This window comes from Strongylocentrotus purpuratus, unplaced genomic scaffold, assembly GCF_000002235.5.
Source record: "Strongylocentrotus purpuratus isolate Spur 01 unplaced genomic scaffold, Spur_5.0 spur5_scaffold_20, whole genome shotgun sequence".
Taxonomy (NCBI): Eukaryota; Metazoa; Echinodermata; class Echinoidea; order Camarodonta; family Strongylocentrotidae; genus Strongylocentrotus; species Strongylocentrotus purpuratus.
This window is the reverse complement of record NW_022145606.1, coordinates 5,106,885-5,130,885: the sequence shown is the minus strand read 5'-3', so window position 1 is coordinate 5,130,885 and position 24,001 is coordinate 5,106,885. Positions and strand designations below refer to the sequence as shown.

At 36.8% G+C, this 24,001-nt stretch overlaps 1 protein-coding gene and 1 long non-coding RNA gene across 2 annotated transcripts; one reads left to right on the top strand and one right to left on the bottom strand.

Moving 5' to 3' along the window:
- Positions 1-663: 663 nt before the first annotated feature.
- On the top strand, positions 664-3,705 carry LOC115927554. Its single transcript, XR_004065733.1, has 3 exons — positions 664-843; positions 2,843-3,053; positions 3,624-3,705. It is a non-coding gene; the product is annotated as an uncharacterized LOC115927554 (long non-coding RNA).
- Positions 3,706-8,785: 5,080 nt separating this feature from the next.
- LOC115927416 (putative uncharacterized protein DDB_G0275629) lies at positions 8,786-22,898 on the bottom strand (the record flags this gene model as incomplete). The annotated part of the gene is made up of 5 exons (XM_030993278.1): positions 8,786-8,799; positions 10,216-10,230; positions 10,710-10,712; positions 22,406-22,523; positions 22,848-22,898. Coding segments are annotated over 5 exons (201 nt in total), but the record flags the coding sequence as incomplete, so codon positions are not given.
- Between the last annotated feature and the right edge of the window lie 1,103 nt (positions 22,899-24,001).

The window sequence follows — 24,001 nt, the reverse complement described above, 5'->3', positions numbered from 1 at the left end:
CACAGTGTGAAAAAAAAAATTCACATTGTGACCGCCCTGAGGACAATATTTCACAGTGTGAAAAGTAAAATTCACAGTGTGGCCGCCCTGTACAAATTTCACAGTATGGCCACTCTAGCTGTGACAAATATTTCACAGTGTGAGCGGTATCATTCATAATGTGGCCGCTCTTTGAAAACTATTTCACAGTGTGAAACAGTAGATTTACATAGTGTGGTCAGTGTTATAAATACAGTACACATAATGAATTCCTCATTCACATTGGGAATCCTGATCATTAACAGTTTTGTTTTGCATATGTATTTGCTCAAAGGCCATACCGTACCACGCGTAGCATACTGTTGTGTACGCATGGGCGTAAATCATTACGTAATACCTATTGTTCAGGGGGGGGGGTGAATGAATAGATCATCCCCCCCCCCCTGAACAATAGGTATTACGTAAGGATTTACGCCCATGTGTGTACGTATACACTGACCTCTAACCGTATAGCGTACAATACATACTACGTGCGCGTGCATGCAGCTGTCTTCGTTTTCAAGAATGTGGCAGGAATGTGGTCCTCGATCGTGCTCGTAATTTGTCTTGTTCCGGTATAGTTTTAAATAAGATGACAACAACTGAAGAAAAAAAAAATCGAATTCTCGTGTATTGGATCGAGGCCAAACAAGTTTCCGTGATATCAGACGAATATGTACAACTACAAAGACATGTTGACGGATGAGAACATAATTGGAATGGCGGACATGGCCTGCATGGTGAAGTTTCCCAACGGCTAGGATAGCTATCAGGCGAGGGTGCTGACGGGCTGCTTCCGTGCTGCTGCGTGGCTGTCATTGAATGGTGAGTATCATCTTTGCTATACGTACTTCGCTCAGGGGAACGCTAGGAAGACACTTTTTCAAACATTTTTGGACATTATAATTGTGCACGTTAAACACCCAAACTGTTAAGTAGTGTATATCGGCCATTTTAGGCCCGGGAGGGGGGGGGGGGGGGTACTCAGATTATAGTCGGACGGGGGTGTGCGGCTGAGACCTCCGAACCCATACCCACATCCAAGGGTCCTTTTGCTGTAAATAGGTACCCATGTCTAAGGATTTTTTGTGAAAAATGGACCCATGTCTAAGGATTTCAAATTTCAAATTTCAAATATTACATTTTTTAAGCTGTAATAATACACTCTAGCAAAGCATATAGAGAGTTAACGCTAATGCGTATTGACCTTTAGCACTGCACTACGCGTTAATAGGCAGCATTTAAATACATTAATAGTCAATACACTCATAACACACAGATGCACACAATTATGCCGATGCGGCTGATCGGCAAGTTTGACAGTGGACTCACAATTTGATTTTTTTGTATTATTCCTTCTAACATCAGAAAGTTGAAAAAATGTATCTTACTGCTATTTAGGTGTCATCAATTGTCACTAAAGTACCGATTTTTAGAGAAATCGGTTGAGTTTTGTACAGTGGTGTTTGAAATGTTGAGAATCAATAGCACAGCCCCAGCTTTTAATACACAGCCAAGATAGTAATGCACCTATGTGTGTAATAACACAATGGCCAATAATTTTGCAGTTTCTTGATGAAATTCTTTATTAGTAAACTGTACCATACTACATGTAGTTTACAAGTAGCTGAAGTAGGCTACACATATTAAAGATGAAAACACCATGCAACATAATTATACTGCGCTGGCACCTCTAGCATCTGTTTTAATTGAAGGACTTTGCCTGTTTTAATTAACGTACCCGTACACGAGCTCTCAAGCATCGGCTATATAGCTCCCTGCTTGAGCCCCGCTGCTGCCCGGCTGCTGGGCAGAGGGTACGCAGGGTATAGCTGCCGATCATATCATTTTCAGCGCGCGAAGCGCTACAAGTTCCCGGGGGTACGACCCCTATACGGGCGGATACCATACCTAGCGCGCATTATGCCATATGAGTACCCGGTATAGGGCCCATGGGGTCCTGATATATGTGGTACCCCGGGGTCTAGTTGAGTTTACGAGCTACGTACACCTCGTACACTGGAAATGCAATCACAGAAGGATTCCCCGGCATTGTTTAGGCCCAGGATTTATTTAGAGATGGGAGAGATTTAGGCATTTACAATGTAGGCTCGAGTATTTAGGAGCAAATCCCAAAATCCCGGAGAAAATGAGGGAGAAAAGAGGGGAAAGGAATAAATGAAAAAGAGGACCCATGTCTAAGGATTTTTTTATGAAAAGGGAACCCATATCTAAGGAACTTTCCTGAAAAAGTCACCCTTCCGAGCAGGACATCCCCGTATACCCAATATACGTGAGTACCCCCCCCCCCCCCCCGGCATTTAGGCTCTGGACTAGACCCTATATCACAAAACTCTGCCGAGAAAAGTGCAGATATTTCCAATTTGTTTGCATATCTGAACCAAATCAACCCTAGATTCTAAAGAGAATGATCCCATATTCCGAGTCATGTAAAAATTCAGGTAAGAAACAAATGTTGCTACAATTTATTTCATGTTTTCTGTCGGCAAAAGATAGTCGGACGAAAATGCATAAAAATAAGATATAGGCCTAGCTCACTAGAAATGACATATGTTCAATAATAATGTCCAAAAATGTATGAAAATGTGTCTGTCTAGCGTTTCCTTGAGCTAGGAGTAGTATGAATACTGTTTGGATGTGAACTGTGTCGTACTACAACTTTCACACTCGATCTGCGTAGGGTTGCGAAGTGTGGCATACCGAGTATGTCAAATTTAGGCTGCGTATGTCTGATTATTTTATTTAAATCTGTAAACGTGCTTTTCTTTTCAGTAATACTTGACATTTCTTTTCTGTTCCACAGTTCCATACATGAGGTTCGGACATACTTGACCCAAGTGCAGCTGGGAATGCTGGAGCTACACAAGCAATCCTGGTCATGTGCTGTTCTTGCACTAATGGGTATGCTCTTTACCTATGAGGAGATGGCAGACAGCATAGTTTCAGCATTTAGATTAAAGGAGGAGAATAAGGGAAGCAGTTGCTTGACCAAGACAAGGTGGATGCCATCATTGGTGAGGCATTTTACTATAAAATATACTGACAGTGCCTCTTGGCTCATAGTACTAACAATGCTAATGGGAAATTGCTTTTGATTAGAAAAAGCATAATAAATTGCTGAATGTATGTCGTTTTTAAAGTTTTCTTTTTAAATTCAGTTGATTTCAGACTTTGACTAATTATATGTAGACCAAAATATGAAACTATAACCTTTAATCTGGTATCTAAGCAATATTTTCTCATATTCGATGCTATACAGCATGTTTATTTGCAAATTTAGAATTTACGAACCTATACTTTTACTCAAGCATATCTTTAACAACTGTTTACAATGTATGTTAGTTTACCTAGCATCTTGTTAACAAGAAAGCGAATAATTTGTAATGTCTGGGAGGGCAAAATGTAATTTAGGAAAACATTTACTTTATGATATTTCTTTTCAGGTAATGTAGGGTGGATATGCAGATGTTTACATGTTTTGTATTCATCACCTATCATTGTTAATGATTACAAGTTCATGCTAGCAGTTGAATTAGAAGTTGTAACATTTCTCTCATTTATTTTTATTTTTTTCTTCATGATAGAATATGCTATGGGAAGATTGCTAGGAGTGACCTCCGCAGAAAAAAGAGGAAGATGGGCCAAAAACTGAAGGACACCAGGGTACCACGCAGGAGAAATCCTTAATGGTCATACAGCATCCAAGGGCAACTTCTTGAAACTGGAAACTGCTAAATATCTTGATGTTCACCTCAAGAGCAACCTGAATTGGACAGATCACATAAAGACAACAACAAATAAAGCCAGCTCTGTCGGTGCATTTTTGCAGTGGAACATTAGGCCTTGCCTAAGAGAGACGAAAACGTTGCGCTTCTTTGCTCTTGTTCGCCCAATCCTGGAGTATGCGTGCACAGTGTGGGATCCTCACACCCAGGACAACATACACAGGCTGGAAATGGTACAGCTCCGCAACGCCCGGTTTGTCACTGGGCATTACCATCATACCAGCAGCATCGTACCAATGCTGCAACATCTCAAATGGCCATCTCTCCGAGAACGCAGGGTTTAAGATGGTTTAAGATGGTGATGGTGTACGGGACTGTCAACCTGCACTCAGAGTTTCTCAAAATCTACCTTCTATCGGTGTTAACATCCAACCATGGTCATACCCAGCAATTCCAAATACAATTTACAAGGACTCCCTGATTTCATCATGCTTTGGAACTTGCTACCTGCTGGATTTGTCAACTGTACCTTCGCTAAAGCTTTTAAGCAAGAGGTACAAAATGTCCATCTCCGTTAGAAGGGGAAGAAGAATTTTTAACTGCACATAGAATATTATAGAAAGTTTTAAATTTGCACTGTATATTCGCGACACCAGACCTGACGTACATGATACACCATACGGTGGAATGAAGTGATATCTCAAGATCTGGGGGATGAAAATTCGGGCTTTAACAAATTGCATGATAGTGGAGGTACTATTTTTGACTACACAGTCGGAAGTTCCATCTAGTTATAATATCCTAACATCAGTATAGTATCACTAGAACAAAACAAAAAAAATCATAAGTTACTTATGTAGTCTAGGAAGTTATTAGGAAGTACATATATTTATGTATGCCATTCTGCTCTTTTTCTGTGCCACCGTATATAGAGTGTATGGTTATTTATTTGTACAAAAATGAGCAAAAGCTATTTTTTCTCATCTTCAGGTATTGATTAGTATTAGTTGTAAAGATTTATGTAGCCATAAAAGTAAAACGTGTCTGCCTAAATTAGATATGTTTTCAACTTTTTTCAAGATGTATTGACAGAGATATTTTGAAACTTTTTATCATCTTAATAGGTTTATGAAGAACCTGTATGTGCCAAAGATTTTCTGATACATTGCAATTGCCAAAGTTACATATCATGTGTGGATATTTTATACTAGCCATAAAATTTATGTTCATAAATTTAATATACCTACAAAACTGTTTAAGATATATTGCCAGAGACGCTCTAAAACTATTTTGTTTACTGCTGTAACATGCTAATGTGCTTTTATTATGTTTTACGAGTGTCTTTACACCTTTAAAATACATTTTCAGGGAAATATTGATGATATGTGCTAATTTGTTGCCGTCTCTGTAATTTATGCCTCAATGTTATACAGTGGAACCTCTATAACGTGTTTAGGAGGTACCTGATACGGCAAGGTTTTTTTTCACCATTCCATGTTTTTGTGTAATGCATTGTTTTAAACCCTAGTACAATGAGATATCTGATATAAAGAGGTCAATTCAGTGGACACCAATGTGCTTATTATAATGAGATTTCACTGTAGATATCAAGTTCTCTTTTCAGAAGTATCTCTACTATCTAATGTAAACTGTTTGGATTCATTTGTCTTTGTTTTCATTCTGGTTTACATTATGTTGGCATTCACAGAGTAAAATTTGTTTATCTGTAAGTATAGTATTACTACAATATTTGTATACTTAAAAGGATGTATGTTCATAAGTCCTTTTAGCGAAAATAAATATAAGCTTTTGAAATACATGTATATGTTTAGATTATTGTATTAGTTTCAGATGTTTCAGGGATATATTTCTATTAAAGTTGAGTTTATAAGTGAGACATTGATTATAAACCTTTTCTCCTACGTATTTATACGTACTAAGCTCTACACGACTACATTGTCATAATTTAAAATATTTCACATAGAATTCAAAAACTAAACTTGTATCACAATGTGGTGGGCGTTTCACAGTGTGATAATTTCATACAATATAATGTGTCACAATGTGAAAACGCCCCAAATTAACATTGTGCGCGTTTCACAGTGTGTTTGGTGTTTCACAGTGTGGTGGGCATTTCACTGTGTGAGTGCTCACAATGTTAAATTGGGGTGCTTTGACATTGTGAATAACGATAGATTCACAGTGTGGTCACATTGTGAATTTCACAGTGTGAATTACATTGTGAATCATAGTGTGCTACACAATGTTAAATTGGGGCGTTTTCACATTGTGAATAACGATAGATTCACAGTGTGCTCCACAATGTTAAATTGGGGCGTTTTCACATTGTGAATAACGATAGATTCACAGTGTGCTCCACAATGTAAAATTGGGGCGTTTTCACATTGTGAATAACTATAGATTCACAGTGTGCTCCACAATGTTAAATTGGGCCGTTTTCACAATTTAACATTGTGGAGCACAGTGTGAAAACGGCCCAATTTCACATTGTGGAGCACAGTGTGAAGCGCCCAATTTAACATTGTGGAGCACAGTGTGAAGCGCGCAATTTAACATTGTGGAGCACAGTGTGAAGCGCCCAATTTAACATTGTGGAGCACAGTGTGAAAACGGCCCAATTTAACATTGTGGAGCACAGTGTGAAGCGCCCAATTTAACATTGTGGAGCACAGTGTGAAAACGGCCCAATTTAACATTGTGGAGCACAGTGTGAAGCGCCCAATTTAACATTGTGGAGCACAGTGTGAAAACGGCCCAATTTAACATTGTGGAGCACAGTGTGAAGCGCCCAATTTAACATTGTGTAGCACAGTGTGAAAACGGCCCAATTTAACATTGTGGAGCACAGTGTGAAGCGCCCAATTTAACATTGTGGAGCACAGTGTGAAGCGCGCAATTTAACATTGTGGAGCACAGTGTGAAGCGCCCAATTTAACATTGTGGAGCACAGTGTGAAAACGGCCCAATTTAACATTGTGGAGCACAGTGTGAAGCGCCCAATTTAACATTGTGGAGCACAGTGTGAAAACGGCCCAATTTAACATTGTGGAGCACAGTGTGAAGCGCCCAATTTAACATTGTGGAGCACAGTGTGAAAACGGCCCAATTTAACATTGTAGAGCACAGTGTGAAGCGCCCAATTTAACATTGTGCAGCACAGTGTGAAGCGCCCAAGTTAACATTGTGGAGCACAGTGTGAAACGCCAAATTTAACATTGTGCAGCACAGTGTGAAGCGCCCAATTTAACATTGTGGAGCACAGTGTGAAGCGCCCAATTTAACATTGTGGAGCACAGTGTGAAACGCCAAATTTAACATTGTGCAGCACAGTGTGAAGCGCCCAATTTAACATTGTGGAGCACAGTGTGAAGCGCCCAATTTAACATTGTGGAGCACAGTGTGAAGCGCCCAATTTAACATTGTGGATCACAGTGTGAAGCGCCCAATTTAACATTGTGGATCACAGTGTAAAGCGCCTAATTTAACATTGTGGAGCACACTGTGAAGCGCCCAATTAAACATTGTGGAGCACAGTGTGAAGCGCCCAATTTATCATTGTGGAGCACAGTGTGAAAACGGCCCAATTTAACATTGTGAAGCACACTATGATTCACAGTGTGAAACACAGTGTGATTCACACTGTGAATGAGTGTGAATTAGTGTGTTCTTTCCAGCAGGGTTGTGCGTATAAAAAAAACTATTTCTCTCAAAGCAGTCATTAATACTATAATATATCTTAGAATACAGTTTATATAAAAATGATACTCATCTTTTTTTTCTTTTTTTTTTAATGTGAAATATGGAGATCATCAATTGGAAGTCTAAGAGAAAATTTTAATGCCATAATTTATGAATGGCATATATGGTTACAATGGTTTTGGAATGTATCTTTATCATTGTGCACGAATATCCCTTCTTACTAAAGGATTACAACACCAGTTCATTTAAGTAAGAAAAAAACATTAAAAAGCCTTAAAAATGAATACAAGTTTAAAAAACAAAGTCGACCAGAGATATATAAGAAGTTGTAATTAAATTTACATGAATACTTATGAACTATAAACGAAGCCCAAGCGTAAAGGCAAATAGATACAGCAACAAAATTCATCTTTTTGATAGATGGAGATCATTAATTGATGCTTTACATTCAGTTTTCATGACGTATTTGTAGTGGCTTTTATGGTTAAAATGGTTTGGGTCACTTATTTCTATCATTTTGTATGACTTCTCCTTCTTACCGAAGGATTACAAGACTACTTCACACAATATAAAACCTACATGCCGTGAATTGAATAAAGATGAACGACAACAATTTCGAAACCTTTAGTTTGAAGTTATCATAATGTGTGAGAGCATTTCTACAACGCCCAAGCATTCTAACGTGGTAAGCTTTACCAAAAAGCGTAGAAGTGAATACATGAACAAGATTCTGAAAAATGACCACAAAATATAACAAAGATATATTAATATTGTCATAGATACTCACCATCTATTAACAAAGAAAAAGGGGAAATTAAAAAAGTACAGATGATATTAGATTACATTTTATATACAAATGATGCTTTAAATTCAAGAGATACATTTATATTCAGAAATGCAGGAATTTAGTAGTAAGTTTCATAGGTTTTGAAACGTTCATTTGCAAAATCAGACATATAGAATTGGTAATTGCTAAACAAAAGCACAAAGAAAACATGCACTATAGAAAATGGTCCCCTATTGAGAATTTATTCTAATTATCCCTAATTATATTTTGATAATGATATAGTTCAAACCACCCGAGACTGATTTTTTAGTTTTTACATCAGGTCTGTTTGTTTGTTTGTTTGATTGTTGTTGTTTTTTTGGGGTAATTGTTACAGTGATTCGTATTTGATTATTGTTCTTTTAATGTTATACAATTATTTAATTCTTGTATGATTGTTGTTTTTGTAATGTTACAAAAAATTTCGAAAATCAATAAAAAGTTGAAAAAAAAAAAAAAAATGATGCTTTAAATTCTATCGTGGTGAGCCTAAACAAAAACCTTACAAAAAGAATACAGGTTGAAATATTCAAAAAGAGAACCAGAACTTTATAAGGAGGTTATCATTGAAATTAGATTAAAAATTATGCTCTATGAACGAAGCCAAAGGGTAGAAGAAAAATAAATATTAGAATACACTTATAAGATTGTCCACAATTTAACTCCAGATTATATGCGAAATAATCTCTGTTTACAAAGAAATTAATTATGCCCTAGGTAATGTCGATAACTTAATCTTGCCCAAACCGAAAACTAATTATTGTAAACGAACATTCTTTTATCGCGGATCTTAATTGTAGAATGAATTACCAATTAACTTACGTAGACAAAACTCACTCAATCGATTTCGGCATGGCCTAAATGAATGGATACTAGATTTTGATGTATAAACTTTTGGTGTGAACGGGGAGGGGTAAGGGATGGTAATAGTTGTATTCATAATTTGTTATAGAGCGTTTGGGAGGGGGTCGTACATAATGCGTTTGTAATGTTTTATTTTCGTAATATTTTGTGTGTTATTTCTATGTTTAATTATTTCTGGATTTCTAGGAAGAACAGAGCCATTTTGATAATGGCTCTGAATAGAGCATTTCAGCCGTTTTTAATTCATGATTTGTATTATATTTCTAAATTATATTCTTGTATGTATTTAAATTTTTATTCGGAAAATAATCAACCAACCAACTAATGATACTCATCTTTTTCATTCATGATTCTTAATGGACAAGATGAAGATCTGCAGTAAAAAGCTTTACAGACAGTTTTCAGGCCGTAATTTTAGTGGCATTTATGGTTACAATGGTTAAGGACACTAATTTATATCATAGTGTACGAATATCTCTTCTTACCTATGGATTACAACACCAGTTCATTTAAGTAAGACAAACACAATATAAGCCTTCAACCTGTGACTTCATACAGTCACGCTACTTACCCGCTATGAACGAAGCCAAAGGGTAGAGCAAAAAGATAAAAATACATTTTAGAATACACCTATATAAAGATGATATTCAGCTCAAACATTACTCTTTTATTTTGTAAACCGATGGTTAAAAGTGAGCATGGACGAGTGGTAGCATTTTTACAACAACCTAGCATTATATCGGTGCGAGCATAAAACAAAAGCCTTAACAAAGAATACAAGTTATATAAATATTCAAAATACATACTTTGGCATTCATGGTTACAATAGTTCGTTCGTTTTAACAGATAAGAATGTATTATTTAAAAAAAAACGATGGATAGAAGTGATCATGGACAAGTGGTAGCAATTCTACAACAACCTAGCATTCTCTCGTGGTGAACTTTAAAAGAGCCTTATTAAAAGTAAATACAAATAAACAGATTCAGAAAGATGACCGGGATGTATAAGAAAGTTATAATTAAATTCAGATGGATACTTACCTGCTCTGGACGAAGCTAAAAGGTAGAGGAAAATAGATAAAGATTAATTCTAGAATCAACCTATATATATACAAATGATATTCAGCTCAATCATTCCTCTTTCTAAATAAGCAGGTGTTCATCAGTTGAAAGCCATCAAGACAGTTTTCATGCCATTATTTTTAAATGACTTTTATGGTAACAGTGGTGTAGGAAACTTTATCATTGTGCACTAAAATTCTTTCTTTCCGAAGGATTACAACTCCAGTTCATTCAAGCAAGGCAAACACACAATATAAACATCCAATCTAGGACTTTATTCCAGATGAAAAATGAAAAATTTCGAACCTATAGTTGGAAGTTATCATAAATAGGTGGCAATATTTCTACAACACCCAAGCATTCTAACGTGGTTAGCTTTAACAAAAAAGCGTAAAAGGGAATACATGAACAAGATTCTGAAAAATGACCAGAACATTTATTAAAGATACATTTGAATCGTTATGGATACTTACAATCTATAAACAAGGACAAAGAGGATAGGAAAACAAATGCAGATGATATTAGCTTACACTTAATATACAAATGATAATGATCTTTTAAATTTCTCTGTCTTTATGGGAAACATGGAGATCATCAGTTGAAAGCCTTACAGACAGTTTTCATGCCATAAGAGGAACTTATGGTTACAATGGTTTGGGACACATATTTGTATCATTGCGTACGAATATTCTTACTGAAGGGATACAAGAAAAGTGTATTTAAAGAAGCTGAGCGAAGGTTTCGAAAGGCTTTTAACCTTAATAATGTTGGTATCATTGCAAAGTTAATGTTACAATCTTTCTAATGGTTCATATTTAGTTTTCAAAAATTGTTACAGATTTGACTTATCTGCTTTTAAAAGTGGTGAAATTACTACCCGATTATTCCGCCCTTGATCGGCCCGCTATTGTGACGTACGATTTGTGACGTAGGAGGTTGGGCACATGAGCGAGAGTGCGATCCTCAAGCTCTCACACAACTCTCGCCTGCATGCGTTATACGTATACAAACGCCACTCGAACGCTAAATATCTGATCAAAATGTCCGAGCTCGAAGAAGAGGTTTTACTCGATTTAGAATTCGAAGTTGATGAGCACAGCTCCACAACAGTGGTACTGGTAGTGATAGTGATGATGATGATGATGATTGGGATGTAAGGGAGATGGAAGAAAGAGAACAGTTCGGAGAAGACGGCGTCGATGCTGGTGCAGGTCAAGTGATAGCATATCAGCGCGAGCTGGCTGAGCTGCCAGCTGCCGCTCAGCTCCCCCGGCCCCGCTCAACTGGCGATCGATCTGTCATGACTGGGCGAGACATTTTCTAATTTTTCGGGATGTGTGGGGCTTTTTGGCAAATTTCACGGATAATAAAACAAAGATGATTAGATGTGAGATTATATTTGGCGAAAATCAATTACAAATATGCACCATTCAGAAATAGAACTGCAGCTGCAGGACATCATACAAATGCAAAAGGACGCTCGCGATTCACTCATCATGGTCTCCGTATATAATCAACAGCAATCACTATCACGCCAAGGCATGATGACCGAACAAATGATCTCAGCAAATTACACAGAATGGAAGGGTATTTGGACAAATCGAATTGCATGATTCACCCCTCGTATTATATTACATAAATTTGCTTAATATTATATGTATTTACATGATTTCTAGAGATTGTTATTCCACTTTCTGGTCAGGATATGAAGCATGCGAAGTCTGGATAATGTATACGTATAGCTATGCAAAATACCGCACGCGAGCTGTGCGAGAGGCGAGCTTGAGGCCTAGAATTGCGATCGTGCCCAACCAGGGACGTCATAATCGGCCTACTGCGCGAACAAAATGTTCAAGCCAGGAATTTAAGTTCTGAAAAGTTTCTTGGAAAAAGCTTCTTACCGCGTTTCATTTATATTTACAAGACTTTAGAGCAGAATGTGTGTCTTTATATTGTTCTACGCTATCCGGACATGTATAATTTGCCCATTTTGAGTGAATATGTGAAATTTCTTCGCCGAGCTACTTTAAGTAAGACAAACAAACAAGATAAACGTACAGTCCGTGACTTCATAAGAGATGAACAAATGAAAGTTTCGCAACCTATGGTTGGCACTTTTCATGAATAAGGGGTAGCATTTTTACAACACCCAAGCATTATATCGTGGTGAGCTAAAAAAAAAAAGCACTAAAGTTAATACAACTAAAAATGACATTTCAGAAAGATGACCAGAACAAAGTAAAATTTATGAATGAATTAAGAATTATGAACAAAGAATAAAGTTAGAAGAAAGAAATTAAAGACGAATACATTACATATACTAATGACACTCATTTTTTTTTCATTTCTTTTTCTTAATGAGGAAGCAGGAGATCATCAGTTGTTAGCCTTACATACAATGTTCAGACCTTTATTTTAATGGACTATTTATGGGGGAAATGGTTTAGGAAACATATATTTATTCATGAAAACAAATATCCATTCTCACCGAATGCTTATTGTAAAACAGACATATAAAATAAAAAAGAAATCCGTGCCTTTATAAAAGATTAAAACGAAAATTTCAAAACTAATGCCCAAAATAGATAGGTAATAGTATGTGCACAACAGCTAATCCTTATATCGTAGCACGCTTAATAAACAAATAACAGTGAATAATAGATAAAGATTCAGAAAGATGACCGGAATATAGAAAGAAGTTATAATTAAATTTAGATTAATACTTACCCACTATGAACGAAGCCAAACGGAAGAGAGAAATAGATTAAGATAAATATAAGAAACAACTTGTATATACATATGATTCTCATCTTTTTAATCTTCATTTTTAGGGGGAAGAAGGAGATCATCAATTGGAAGCCTTAAAGACAGTTTCCATGCCTTTATTTTTCAATTACATCTTGGGTTTGAATGGTTGGGAAACATACCTTCATCATTGTTTACGAATATTCCTTCTTACCGAAGGACTATAATACTAGTTCATTTAAGGCGAGGCGTCAAAAATATCGATACCAGCAGGCTGCCGCCTCACGTATTGGCGCATCGAGGCTGCAATTACGGCCGAAGCCTGGCTGGGGCAATTATTTTTCACTTATTAGCCCAGCCGGCTTGCGCCAGGCTGGGATCTGAGGCTCGGTTTCCATTCGAAAGGCGGCAGCCGGCGCATGCTTTTGTTCGGAGACCATTATGATGACATCATGAGTTAATTGAGGGTCCTACCGCCAGCGGTAGCCGGCTGAGCTAATTTAAAAAATGCAGCCAGGACGCACAAGTGCAGTTAGCTGCCGCTGGCTGGTATATTTATTTTTGACGCCTCGCCTAAGTAAGGCAAACTCACGACATTAACATCAGTCTGTAAAAGTAAGTTAAACTAAAGCTATGGTCACAACTCAGAGCGGCGACCCACCGATTTGTAGCCTGCTCGGTCGCCTGGAATTTAGGCATCGCCCAACAACTTTTGGAAACGTCGAGCAGGCTGTAGAGCCCCAGTGATGTGGGCGATGCCGTCGCCGGTCGATTTAAGGTCAAAACTGGGCAAAATCGGGGAGCTTCTCCGGGCGGCGTCCCGGCAGTGACCGACTGATGACCCACCGATTCCAGAGCGGACTCCCGGCTGATTTTAGGGAAATTGCCCGGAGGCCGGCCGATGATCGGCGGGCCACCAAAATACGCTCGGTGGCCGCCCGGGCGCGAAATTTTTATTCCCAAACAGGTTTGCAATTTCTTAAAAAGTCAAAATCTAATTGTTTGTGACCTCTTTCCAAGCTGCTAATGACGGAGAACATATTGAGGAGAACGGAAATATAAGAAATTGCAAACCTGTTTGGGAATAAAAATTTCGCGCCCGGGCTACCTTTTGGTGTTGTGACCATAGCTTAACACACAATACACGCATACCATCCGTGACTTTATTAATGATTAAAAATAAAGTTTCAAAACCTATGAGTTGAAGTTATCATGGATAGGTGGTATAAAATATATAACACCTAAGCATTATAACGTGGTGAGCTGAACAAAAGCGAATTCGTGAATACATGGACAAGATTCCGAAAAAAATGACCAGAACATATAACAAAGATATATTGGGAATATGTATGGATACTTACTTCCTATGAAAGAAGACCAAGGGCAGAGGAAAAAAGATATATATCAATATAATTATATTAGAAAACATGTTTTGAAAATTAAAATTTCAAAACCGATGCTCAGAAATTATCATAGATAGGTGATAGCATTTCCAAAACACCCAATCATTCTATCGTGGTGAGCTTACAAAATACTAAAATGAATACAAAGAAAAATATTCAGAAAGATGACCAAAATATTTGATGCGACAATGGGAAATAAAGGTAAACAGAGGTACTCATCAAACGGCTGTTAAACAGAAAGGAAAACGGGCACTTATCAGATGGGAAAAGGACAATTATTACATAGGGAAAAAGGGCAAGTGTGAAACAAAAAGGCACTTATCAGCAGTAAAAAGGGGCATTTCTCGCACGTATAAAGGGGCACTCATCGAATGTGAAATGGAGCACCAATGGGAAGGGAAAGGGTCCTTTGTTACAAAGGGGCACTTCGTGGTGCTTGAAAAGGTGTATATGCTGCTCTGGTAGAGTTAGCTGTGCACCTAGTTGTGTCAATGCCAGAAGCTTTAAGGACCGCCCTGACTCATCTAACAAATGTGTATGTGCTTGCTCACTTGTGAGGCTTTCGATAGGTGACAGACATATATCTCTCTGTCTTTCTAATATCCGTAGTCCTACGGATGTATTGTCTTAAGGAGTGCACACCACAAACGAAATTGTCTTGCGTATAGGCCCAACTTTCAAGTTTGGTCATTTTCAAGTGCTCCATAATGCAAAGGCCCATATTATGCAGCAGGGTAGGTGGATACTAATTTTCCAATTATTCTCGCCACTTCGCTTATAGATGGGGCCCTCATTCTGAGCAAACCATACGAGCATCTCTGATGACTTGGCTCTTGTTTTCTGGTAGAGTGATGGTCATCTCAAGTGTAATGAGCTTGAAACCTAGAAATACAACTTCAATGCTGGTAGTTTAAACAGTAAGTTTACAACTGGCTGTCGTAAACTAACCCAAGATAACGTGAATAGACTTAAGTATTCACTAAGTACGACCGATTGGTGTATAATTTTCACATCAGAAGATGTAAATATTCTCTTTGATTGAGATGATATTCATTACAAAATAAATCATAATTTGTACATGAGGAATGTAAGGTAAATCAGGTATTATGATAACTTTTCTGGGGAACCTAGATAACACTCGGCTTTTTGCATCACTACATGTCTGTGGGATTCCTCCTGTCATGAAAAGTGAAAAGTACCCTCCCTCTTCACTTTCCGTGACAAATATGTACCCATTCTACGACCTTCTGACTACTATTGTACATCTAACAGTCGGTAATGAAATTACAAGTTGCCATCTAGTGATTTCAATTACATTTTACATCAACTCTAAATTTTGCAAGATATTTAGTTCCAAACGAATACTAGTTGTTTATAAGTTACATCTAATGTAGTTTAAGTTGACATAGAGACCTTTTAGTTACCAACTAGGCTGTATAAATAGGGCAGAGGCTGCTATTTTTTTGTTGGTAAAGTTGTATGAATACATATTGCCTAGTGAAGCTTAAGACATATTGCCTAGTAAAGCTTAGTTGACATCTTGGTTTGGTTTGGTTTGGTTTTATTTTCCGTATAAAAATTCAATACATACAAGAATACAATTTACAAATAATACAAATCAAGAATTAAAAAACGGCTGGAAAGCTCTATTCAGAGCCATTATTAAAATGGCTCTGTTCTTCCTAGAGGTTACCACCCCTTCTAAAGATACAGTGTTTCCACATATACTGGTAATATTTATAGTAAATGAAGAGACCTACAGGCAGTGTTTTTGTTATGACACGAAAATATTTTAATATATCAAAACCTAGATAACTAGCAATACATGTACACACGAAATCAAACTGAAATGTCAAATTACATGTAGTTTGACGCATATATTTGTATACGTTCAAATACAAATGTGTGGTATTCACATAATTCAAATGTGAAACGGCCATGGTGGTCACATCCACAACCAACGTTATGGCAAAACCAGCAGATTATGATAAATGATGGTTCTAGACAACAGTATTAATCATTTGGCATTGTTTGTTATTCTGAATTGATTGTCTATTTGTGTAACAAACTCTGACATATAGGCCGTGTTTTATATCCTAAGTAGATCTCACTTTCATGTTTCATTGTGTCATACATATGTGTGCAATAACAAACAATTAAAATGTATACTAGACATGTTATTACCTCGAACTAATAATAAACATTATATCAATTGAAGGGTCTTTTTTCAGTTAATATATATTCGGTCAACAAATAACAAATTCAAGATTGCTGACACTATTTCGAACTTTGGGCCGAAAGGGACATGTTTGGGTAAAGAATGGACATGGCAGGCATCCTTATCCTATTCCTCGATATTTTGCAAGAGTTTTAGCATGGGTGCGATGCATTATCCCAAAATTCCGTTCAGTGTTTATTCAAATAGCACATCTATATATTTATCAACTATTCCCATATTCAATAAGTCATCTTCACTTATAGTCCCGTATGCACTATTTGTGTCTTTACTACCAGATAGAATAGTGATGACTCTGACATCTCAATTTCATGCTGCCAATACTTTTGTTGTGCTGCTGTTTTTGTACAACATAATCTGTTTGAAAGCCCGATAAATATTTCCCCCTTTTTAAACATTAGGTAATGTTCACATGCCTCTATTGTGGCATACACATACATTGAAATGAGTCGTGACATGGGTTTACAAATCGTTATATTAACCGACACAAACCCCACCTTGTTTGCAACGCATCACGGTGCGGGAATGGAACTAGTGGGCCTATGACAAACATTCTGCTTGTGAACAAATTTGGTATCTACAAGAAGACCATTAGGGATATCGTTTGCCAAAACTGATACGTAGCTTCATGTATAAATAACAATGTTAACCACACAATGCCTTTTGAGTGATAATAAGTTCTTTCAATTCGTAAACATCAATGGTGATATTTCATTATTCTTACGTATGGTCATACTTCACACGATCCGTGTACACAGCTAGTCTGAATACTTTACGCACAATGCTGCTAGCTATTTTTAGTTTGACAAACACGCTGTATTTCTTTAATCCGTTAGGACTATTTTTGAGGATATTCTGGAATATTCTTGAATTATGAAGACTATTTCGGAAGGTACTTAACTTACACGAGTATTTCATTTTAGATATACAGATGTTCTCCGTATATACATTGCTTCAATTCGGGGCTGTTGTGCGTGTAGCTCGCGTGCATAACGTTCAGCGCGGATGTATATCACTACAAACTGTTCACGAAATTGAAAGAAAAATAGGCCCGGCCCACACCCATAATACACACACGGATATAGGTCTACTGTAGCAGTGTTATATCTTGCACTCGGAGTGTTGCAAAGGAGGAAGCAATAAGATCAAATATAGTTGTGATGACAAATGTACGAAAAACAACAACAACAACAACAATAATGTGTTCAAACATATCCACCTAACTTTGTTCTAAACGTTCATGTAGCATTTTGCCTACCTTAAATATTGGGCCCTCTCGAAGTGGCGCTTGTAGACCCACTGTGTTGTTATAATGTACAGATTATAATTATGGCATAGAGCTATTATGGGAAATGTCGTCACAATTGTCATGATTGAGCGCACACAGTCTTTAATTAAGACCGCATTGTTGAAGGAAGGTTCAATTGCTATTCTGGAGCAGACGAAATACATATAATAAATTTTTAAAATATTATGGTTATTTACGTAGCGCCGGTATCCGTCAGGGTCTGGCGCTCATGACGCTTTACACATATTACCCTGGTCGTAGCCGATCGAGCTGCCAAAGTAACTAGCGCTCAAGCATATCAGGTACCCATTTACACCTGGGGGGAGAGTGGCAAATGTAGATCAATGTCTTGCCAAAGGACATTAGTGCTGCGGCGGGACTTGAACCCCGTACCTTGTGATCTGCAGTCGGGTGACTTGTCCACTAGTCCACAACACCTCTACATACATTGAAACGGGCTTCAGTGAATTGAAAATCTTGAGGATTTTGGTTTTATTCAACTGATTTGATTGTTATGTATACATGTATTTTGTTTAATTTACGAAATATTACATAAACACCTGGAAAGAGATAAGAAATGGTCCACATATTTTCAAAAGTTAAAACATTCCGACCGAATTTTCTCCTTATGAATACAGAAAATGTAGGTATAAAATTAATATGCTTAGTTAATACATAATATATATATATAATCACTTTGAAACATGTACATGGTTTATAATGGTTATGTTTTCCTAAAAATAGGAGGTTGAAAAGCAGTACATACATCCTCTTATTATGGTCAATAATGGTTTAAGTAACTTGTGTTTATAACATTATGGATTTATACTTAAATGTCAATTGTGAGAACTACTATTCAATGTTATTTGACAACATGTCATGTCAATTTTCCACCCTCTCCACCACCACTACCACCATTGGGTATGCGGAATTGGCCTCGGCGGTGGAGACCCGGGGATCTGGCGCGGGCAGGTGAATTCGCGCGTCTTGGGTCTCTCTGGACTCTGGGAGCAGGCATGTGCAGGATTTGATGCACGCAGACCATGGTCTAGTTCTTAATGCATACTGGGATCACGCTCAACAAGCCTAGCTTTTCTGAGATTCCCTTGTTCCCCTCTCAGATATAACGCACTAAGGTATGCTAAGTTGTATCTAGTAGGGAGCGACAAGAAACAGTTATATGACCGATTATAGCTGATAAATGTGCTGCTATATGTGCTGCTAATCCAAATCTTGCCTGCTACGCTCGCTAGCATTTAAAGTGCATCTCATTAAGTAGCCTATGGAGGTTCTTCTTGGTTTCATTATGAGATTTTGATTTAAAAACCCATCAGGACCGGTTATTACATGTAATATTGAGAACTAACGGTCCTAATGTGACCACAATTTTATTTGGAACAATTCCTTGCTCGTTTGGCTCGCTTGCAAATGAACATTTAGAACACCACACACAGCAGCAGAGCATCGTGCTAAACCACTATCTCGGACTACGAAAAGATGAATATTTGAAGATCATCCCTAATAATGCATTTCTCATATGTTTACAGTGACACTCATCAGAGAAGAAAGGTTGCTCTTCCTATGAGGTAAACTTCACTTATTACAAAGGAAAACGGATACTTGTCAAAGTAAAAAGGGGCACCTATCAGATTGGATAGGGCTCTCATTAGAGGTGGAAAGGGGGCATTTATAGAAATGCGGAATGGTATTTATTATAGAAGAAAAAGGGGCAGTTATCAAAAGGGAAAGGCTCACGTATTTAGAAAGGAAAAGTGGCACGTGTCAAACTAAAGGAGGCACTTATTAGAAGGGAAGATGACTCTTATTAGAAAGGAAAATGTTTAATTGTCGAAGGAGCACTATTTTTTTCTCCAATTCGTGAGAAAATATTTAGCGGCGAATCAGCCAGCCGGTAAATAAGCGAGGGGGGGGGGGGTATAAAGAAGCACTAAATGTTGTTGTTGTAGTTGTTCGTGGTGGTCCCCCTTCTTTTCTGACAAAACATGGGGGACATTTAATATGATATCCCCCCTAGGAAAAATCGGGGGGGCGTCTCCCCTGCCCCCCCCCCTGATTGACGCCCCTGCTACACTATCAAATAGCGGGCACAATACAAAAATCAAAATTATTTTCGATACATTGCGTTCCATCAAGGGAAAGAACAAAGGCACAATCCTGTTTTATTATTCTGTTTACTCTTCACTGGCTTTCCTAAGTATTCTTCATTTATCGGGAATTTTACGGCGATTGCCCTCATTTGTTAACACACTTAGAAAAAACGGAATTAAATATCACCAAATTGCTTGCATACAATATGCTGAAGTATAGAATAATGTAATGCGACATACCACTTTCTTTGACTGCAGTAAAACGTCAAAGCGCAACATCAGGAACATCAACCATTCCTCAAGCCCCTCCTCCAACCCCTCTCTCACACCCATACACACACATATACACACACACACGAGGAACATCAACCATTCCTCAAGCCCCCCCCCCTCCACCCCCTCTCTCACAGACATACGCACACACACACGAGGAACATCAACCATTCCTCCAGCCCTCCTTTACCTCCCTCTCTCACACACATACTTTTCTAAAGTTGGTACTCGCCCCCCCCCCCCCTATCTTGACATAGATGTAACATACTTCACCATGAAAATGATAGTATTACACATTTGTATTCTATATGAACTACCTGCCAACCCAACAAATATATTTCGCCATTCTAAATCTTTAATTTCATCTAACTCAAAAAGTTGAACTAAAGCCTGCTATATCCTTTGAACGCTCCCGCAAGATAAAAATAAATGCTTGTATGTTTCTTTTTCCTGCTTACAAAACGAACATAAATTATCACCAACGTAACCAAATCTATGAAGATGCTCATTAGTATATGTGGCTCCATGCAATAATTTAAATTGAAATTCTCGTTGCTTTCTAATGAGTATAGTAATACTTGGTCTAACAAATATTTCGTTTAATTCTTTATCTATAAAATCACAATAATTTTGCCCATATCCCTTACCTGCAAATCATACGTTTGCTGCATTGCTTTGATAAAATAATCTTGAATTGTTCTTGAACCCACATCCAATTTTTTTTTTTTTTTTACCTGAAATATGAAAATAAGTATTAAAGCTTATTAAATCAACGTCGAGGAATTTTATTAACCCTGAATCATCCTTCCATAACCTGGGTATCGCATCATAAATATCAATAATCATAAGCAAATTATTACCTTTCATACCGAGGTTAATAAAATATTTAACAGACTTAACATGGCCTTTCTCAACCAAGTAATTCAGTTGAACAATCCCTCTTTCAGACAAGTATCTATTAAATATACTTTTTCCATTTATACATATATTCCGATTATTAAAAATATTTATATTATTATTAAATAATTGAATTAATATAACCCTCCAAATATCTTAAATTACTTTTCTCTTGCCATGCTTGCAACATTTCCATATAGTATGTGGAATATCTAAAACGAGTTAAATCTTTTTAAAATCATAATCACATTAAAAAGAAAATCTACCACCCACAAACTGTAAGCAATGATAAAAAAACAATTTCCATCCCAATTTTTTCTCTCCATTTAAAAGACGTTTTATCCACATTATGCGCTGTATAAATTTAAATGAACTTTCTGAAACTTCTTTGTATACCCAATGAGGGACAATAACGAGAGATTAAATATAATTTGATTTTGAAAGCGCATACTTAAACAAAATATATATTTTACCCATAATAGTTAAATCCCTTTTTTTCCACCATATAAGCATTTTTTTTTTTTTTACTTAGAATTTCTTTATAATTCAAATCATCTTTTAATATTCGATCAAATGAATAACTAACCCCTTAAATGTGTGTAACCTTAACCAAATGTCCAAATAAAGGCCCACATACGCACACACACACATACACACACACACATGTATTTACGACTACGCAGGCTACACCTTAGGTAAGAGGAAAACAGTGCCTTTTGCGAAGGCGCAATGACAAACCCGATGAACATAATTATGAAAATAAGTACTTTAGGCCCATGAGGTTTGCAGTAATTTGGTTCCGTGTAGTTTATCCTTTCAGTCTCTATACGCCTACATCTAGCATGGATCGACTGAAAACATCTTTGATTTAAATGCCAGGCATTTTATTCAGAGTGGAAGGAATTGTTAGAGCGCTTTGTATTTATCTCCTTAATTTTATTTTTAATGTGGAGTTATATAACTACGTGTGGATTCGAGTCTCAAATACATATTGTATGTTCTTTCGAGTCTGGAATAAGACTAACACAAAGGCTGCACACAACCGCGGCCAATCGAGGACGCTCTTTCTAAAGGAACAATTCGCAATTCACAATTGCTTTGTGTAATGATTGTCGCTTGAAGGCTTTGTTATCATGGTGTCAGGAAAGAGGAACCATTTCTTTAAAATTATGATTCAAAGTGGAAAATGTATTTTTAGAAAGCAAGATGGATTCGGCACAATGTTTGATCATGCACATGTTTTGCTCCATTATCAAGGTATTCGTAGTAGTAGTTGTTGTTGAAGTAGTAGTAGGACTATACGTTGTTGTTGTAGTAGTAGTAGTATTAGTTGTTGTTGAAGTAGTAGTAGGACTATAAGTTGTAGTAGTAGTAGTAGTAGTAGTAGTTTTTGAAGTGGTAGTAGGACTATAAGTTGTAGTAGGAGTAGTTGTAGTAGTTTTTGAAGTGGTAGTAGGACTATAAGTTGTAGTAGTAGTAGTAGTAGTAGTTTTTGAAGTGGTAGTAGGACTATAAGTTGTAGTAGTAGTAGTAGTAGTTGTTGTTAAAGTAGTAATAGGACTATAAGTTGTAATAGTAGTAGTTGTTGAAGTAGTAGTAGGACTATAAGTTGTAGTAGTAAAAGTAGTAGTAGTAGTAGTAGTTGTTTAAGTAGTAGTAGAACTAAAGGTTGTTGTAGTAGTAGTAGTTGTTGAAGTAGTAGTATGACTATAAGTTGTAGTAGTAGTAGTAGTAGTAGTAGTTTTTGAAGTAGTAGTAGGACTATAAGTTGTAGTAGCAGTAGTAGTAGTAGTAGTTTTTGAAGTAGTAGTAGGACTATAAGTTGTAGTAGTAGTAGTAGTAGTTGTTGAAGTAGTAGTAGGACTATAAGTTGTAGTAGTTGTAGTAGTAGTAGTAGTAGTAGTAGTAGTAGTTTTTGAAGTAGTAGTAGGACTATAAGTTGTAGTAGTAGTAGTAGTTGTTGTTGTTGAAGTAGAAGTAGGACTATAAGTTGTTGTAGTAGTAGTAGTTGTTGAAGTAGTAGTAGGACTTGTAGTAGAAGTAGTAGTAGTAGTTGAAGTAGTAATATGGATATGAGTTTAAGTAGTAGTAGTAGTAGTAGTAGTAATAGTAGAAGTTGTTGTAGTAGTAGTAGGACTATAAGTTCCAGTAGTAGTTGTTGTAGTAGTAGTAGTAGGACTATAAGTAGTAGTAGTAGTAGTAGTAGTAGTAGTAGTTGTTGAAGTAGTAGCATGGATATAAGTTTTAGTAGTAGTAGTAGTAATAGTAGAAGTTGTTGTAGTAGTAGTAGGACTATAATTTGTAGTAGTAGTTGTTGTAGTAGTAGTAGTAGTAGGACTATAAGTTGTAGTAGTAGTAGTAGTAGTAGTAGTAGTTGTTGAAGTAGTAGTATGGATATAAGTTTTAGTAGAAGTAGTAGTATTAGTAAATGATGTAGTAGTAGTAGGACTATAAGTTGTAGTAGTAGTAGTAGTAGTAGTAGTAGTAGTAGTTGTTGTAGTTGTAGGACTATAAGTTGTAGTAGTAGTAGTAGGAATATAAGTTGTAGTAGTAGTAGTAGTAGTAGTTAGTAGTAGTAGTAGTATTTGTTGTTGTAGTAGTAGTAGGAATATAAGTTGTAGTAGTAGTAGTAGTTGTTGTTGTAGTAGTAGTATGACTATAAGTTGTAGTAGTAGTAGTAGTAGTTGTTGTTGTTGCAGTAGTGGTAGTAGTAGTAATAGTTGTAGTAGTAGTAGGACTACAAGTTGTAGTAGTAGTAGTAGTAGTAGTTGTAGGACTATAAGTTATAGTAGTAATAGTAGTAGTAGTAGTAGTA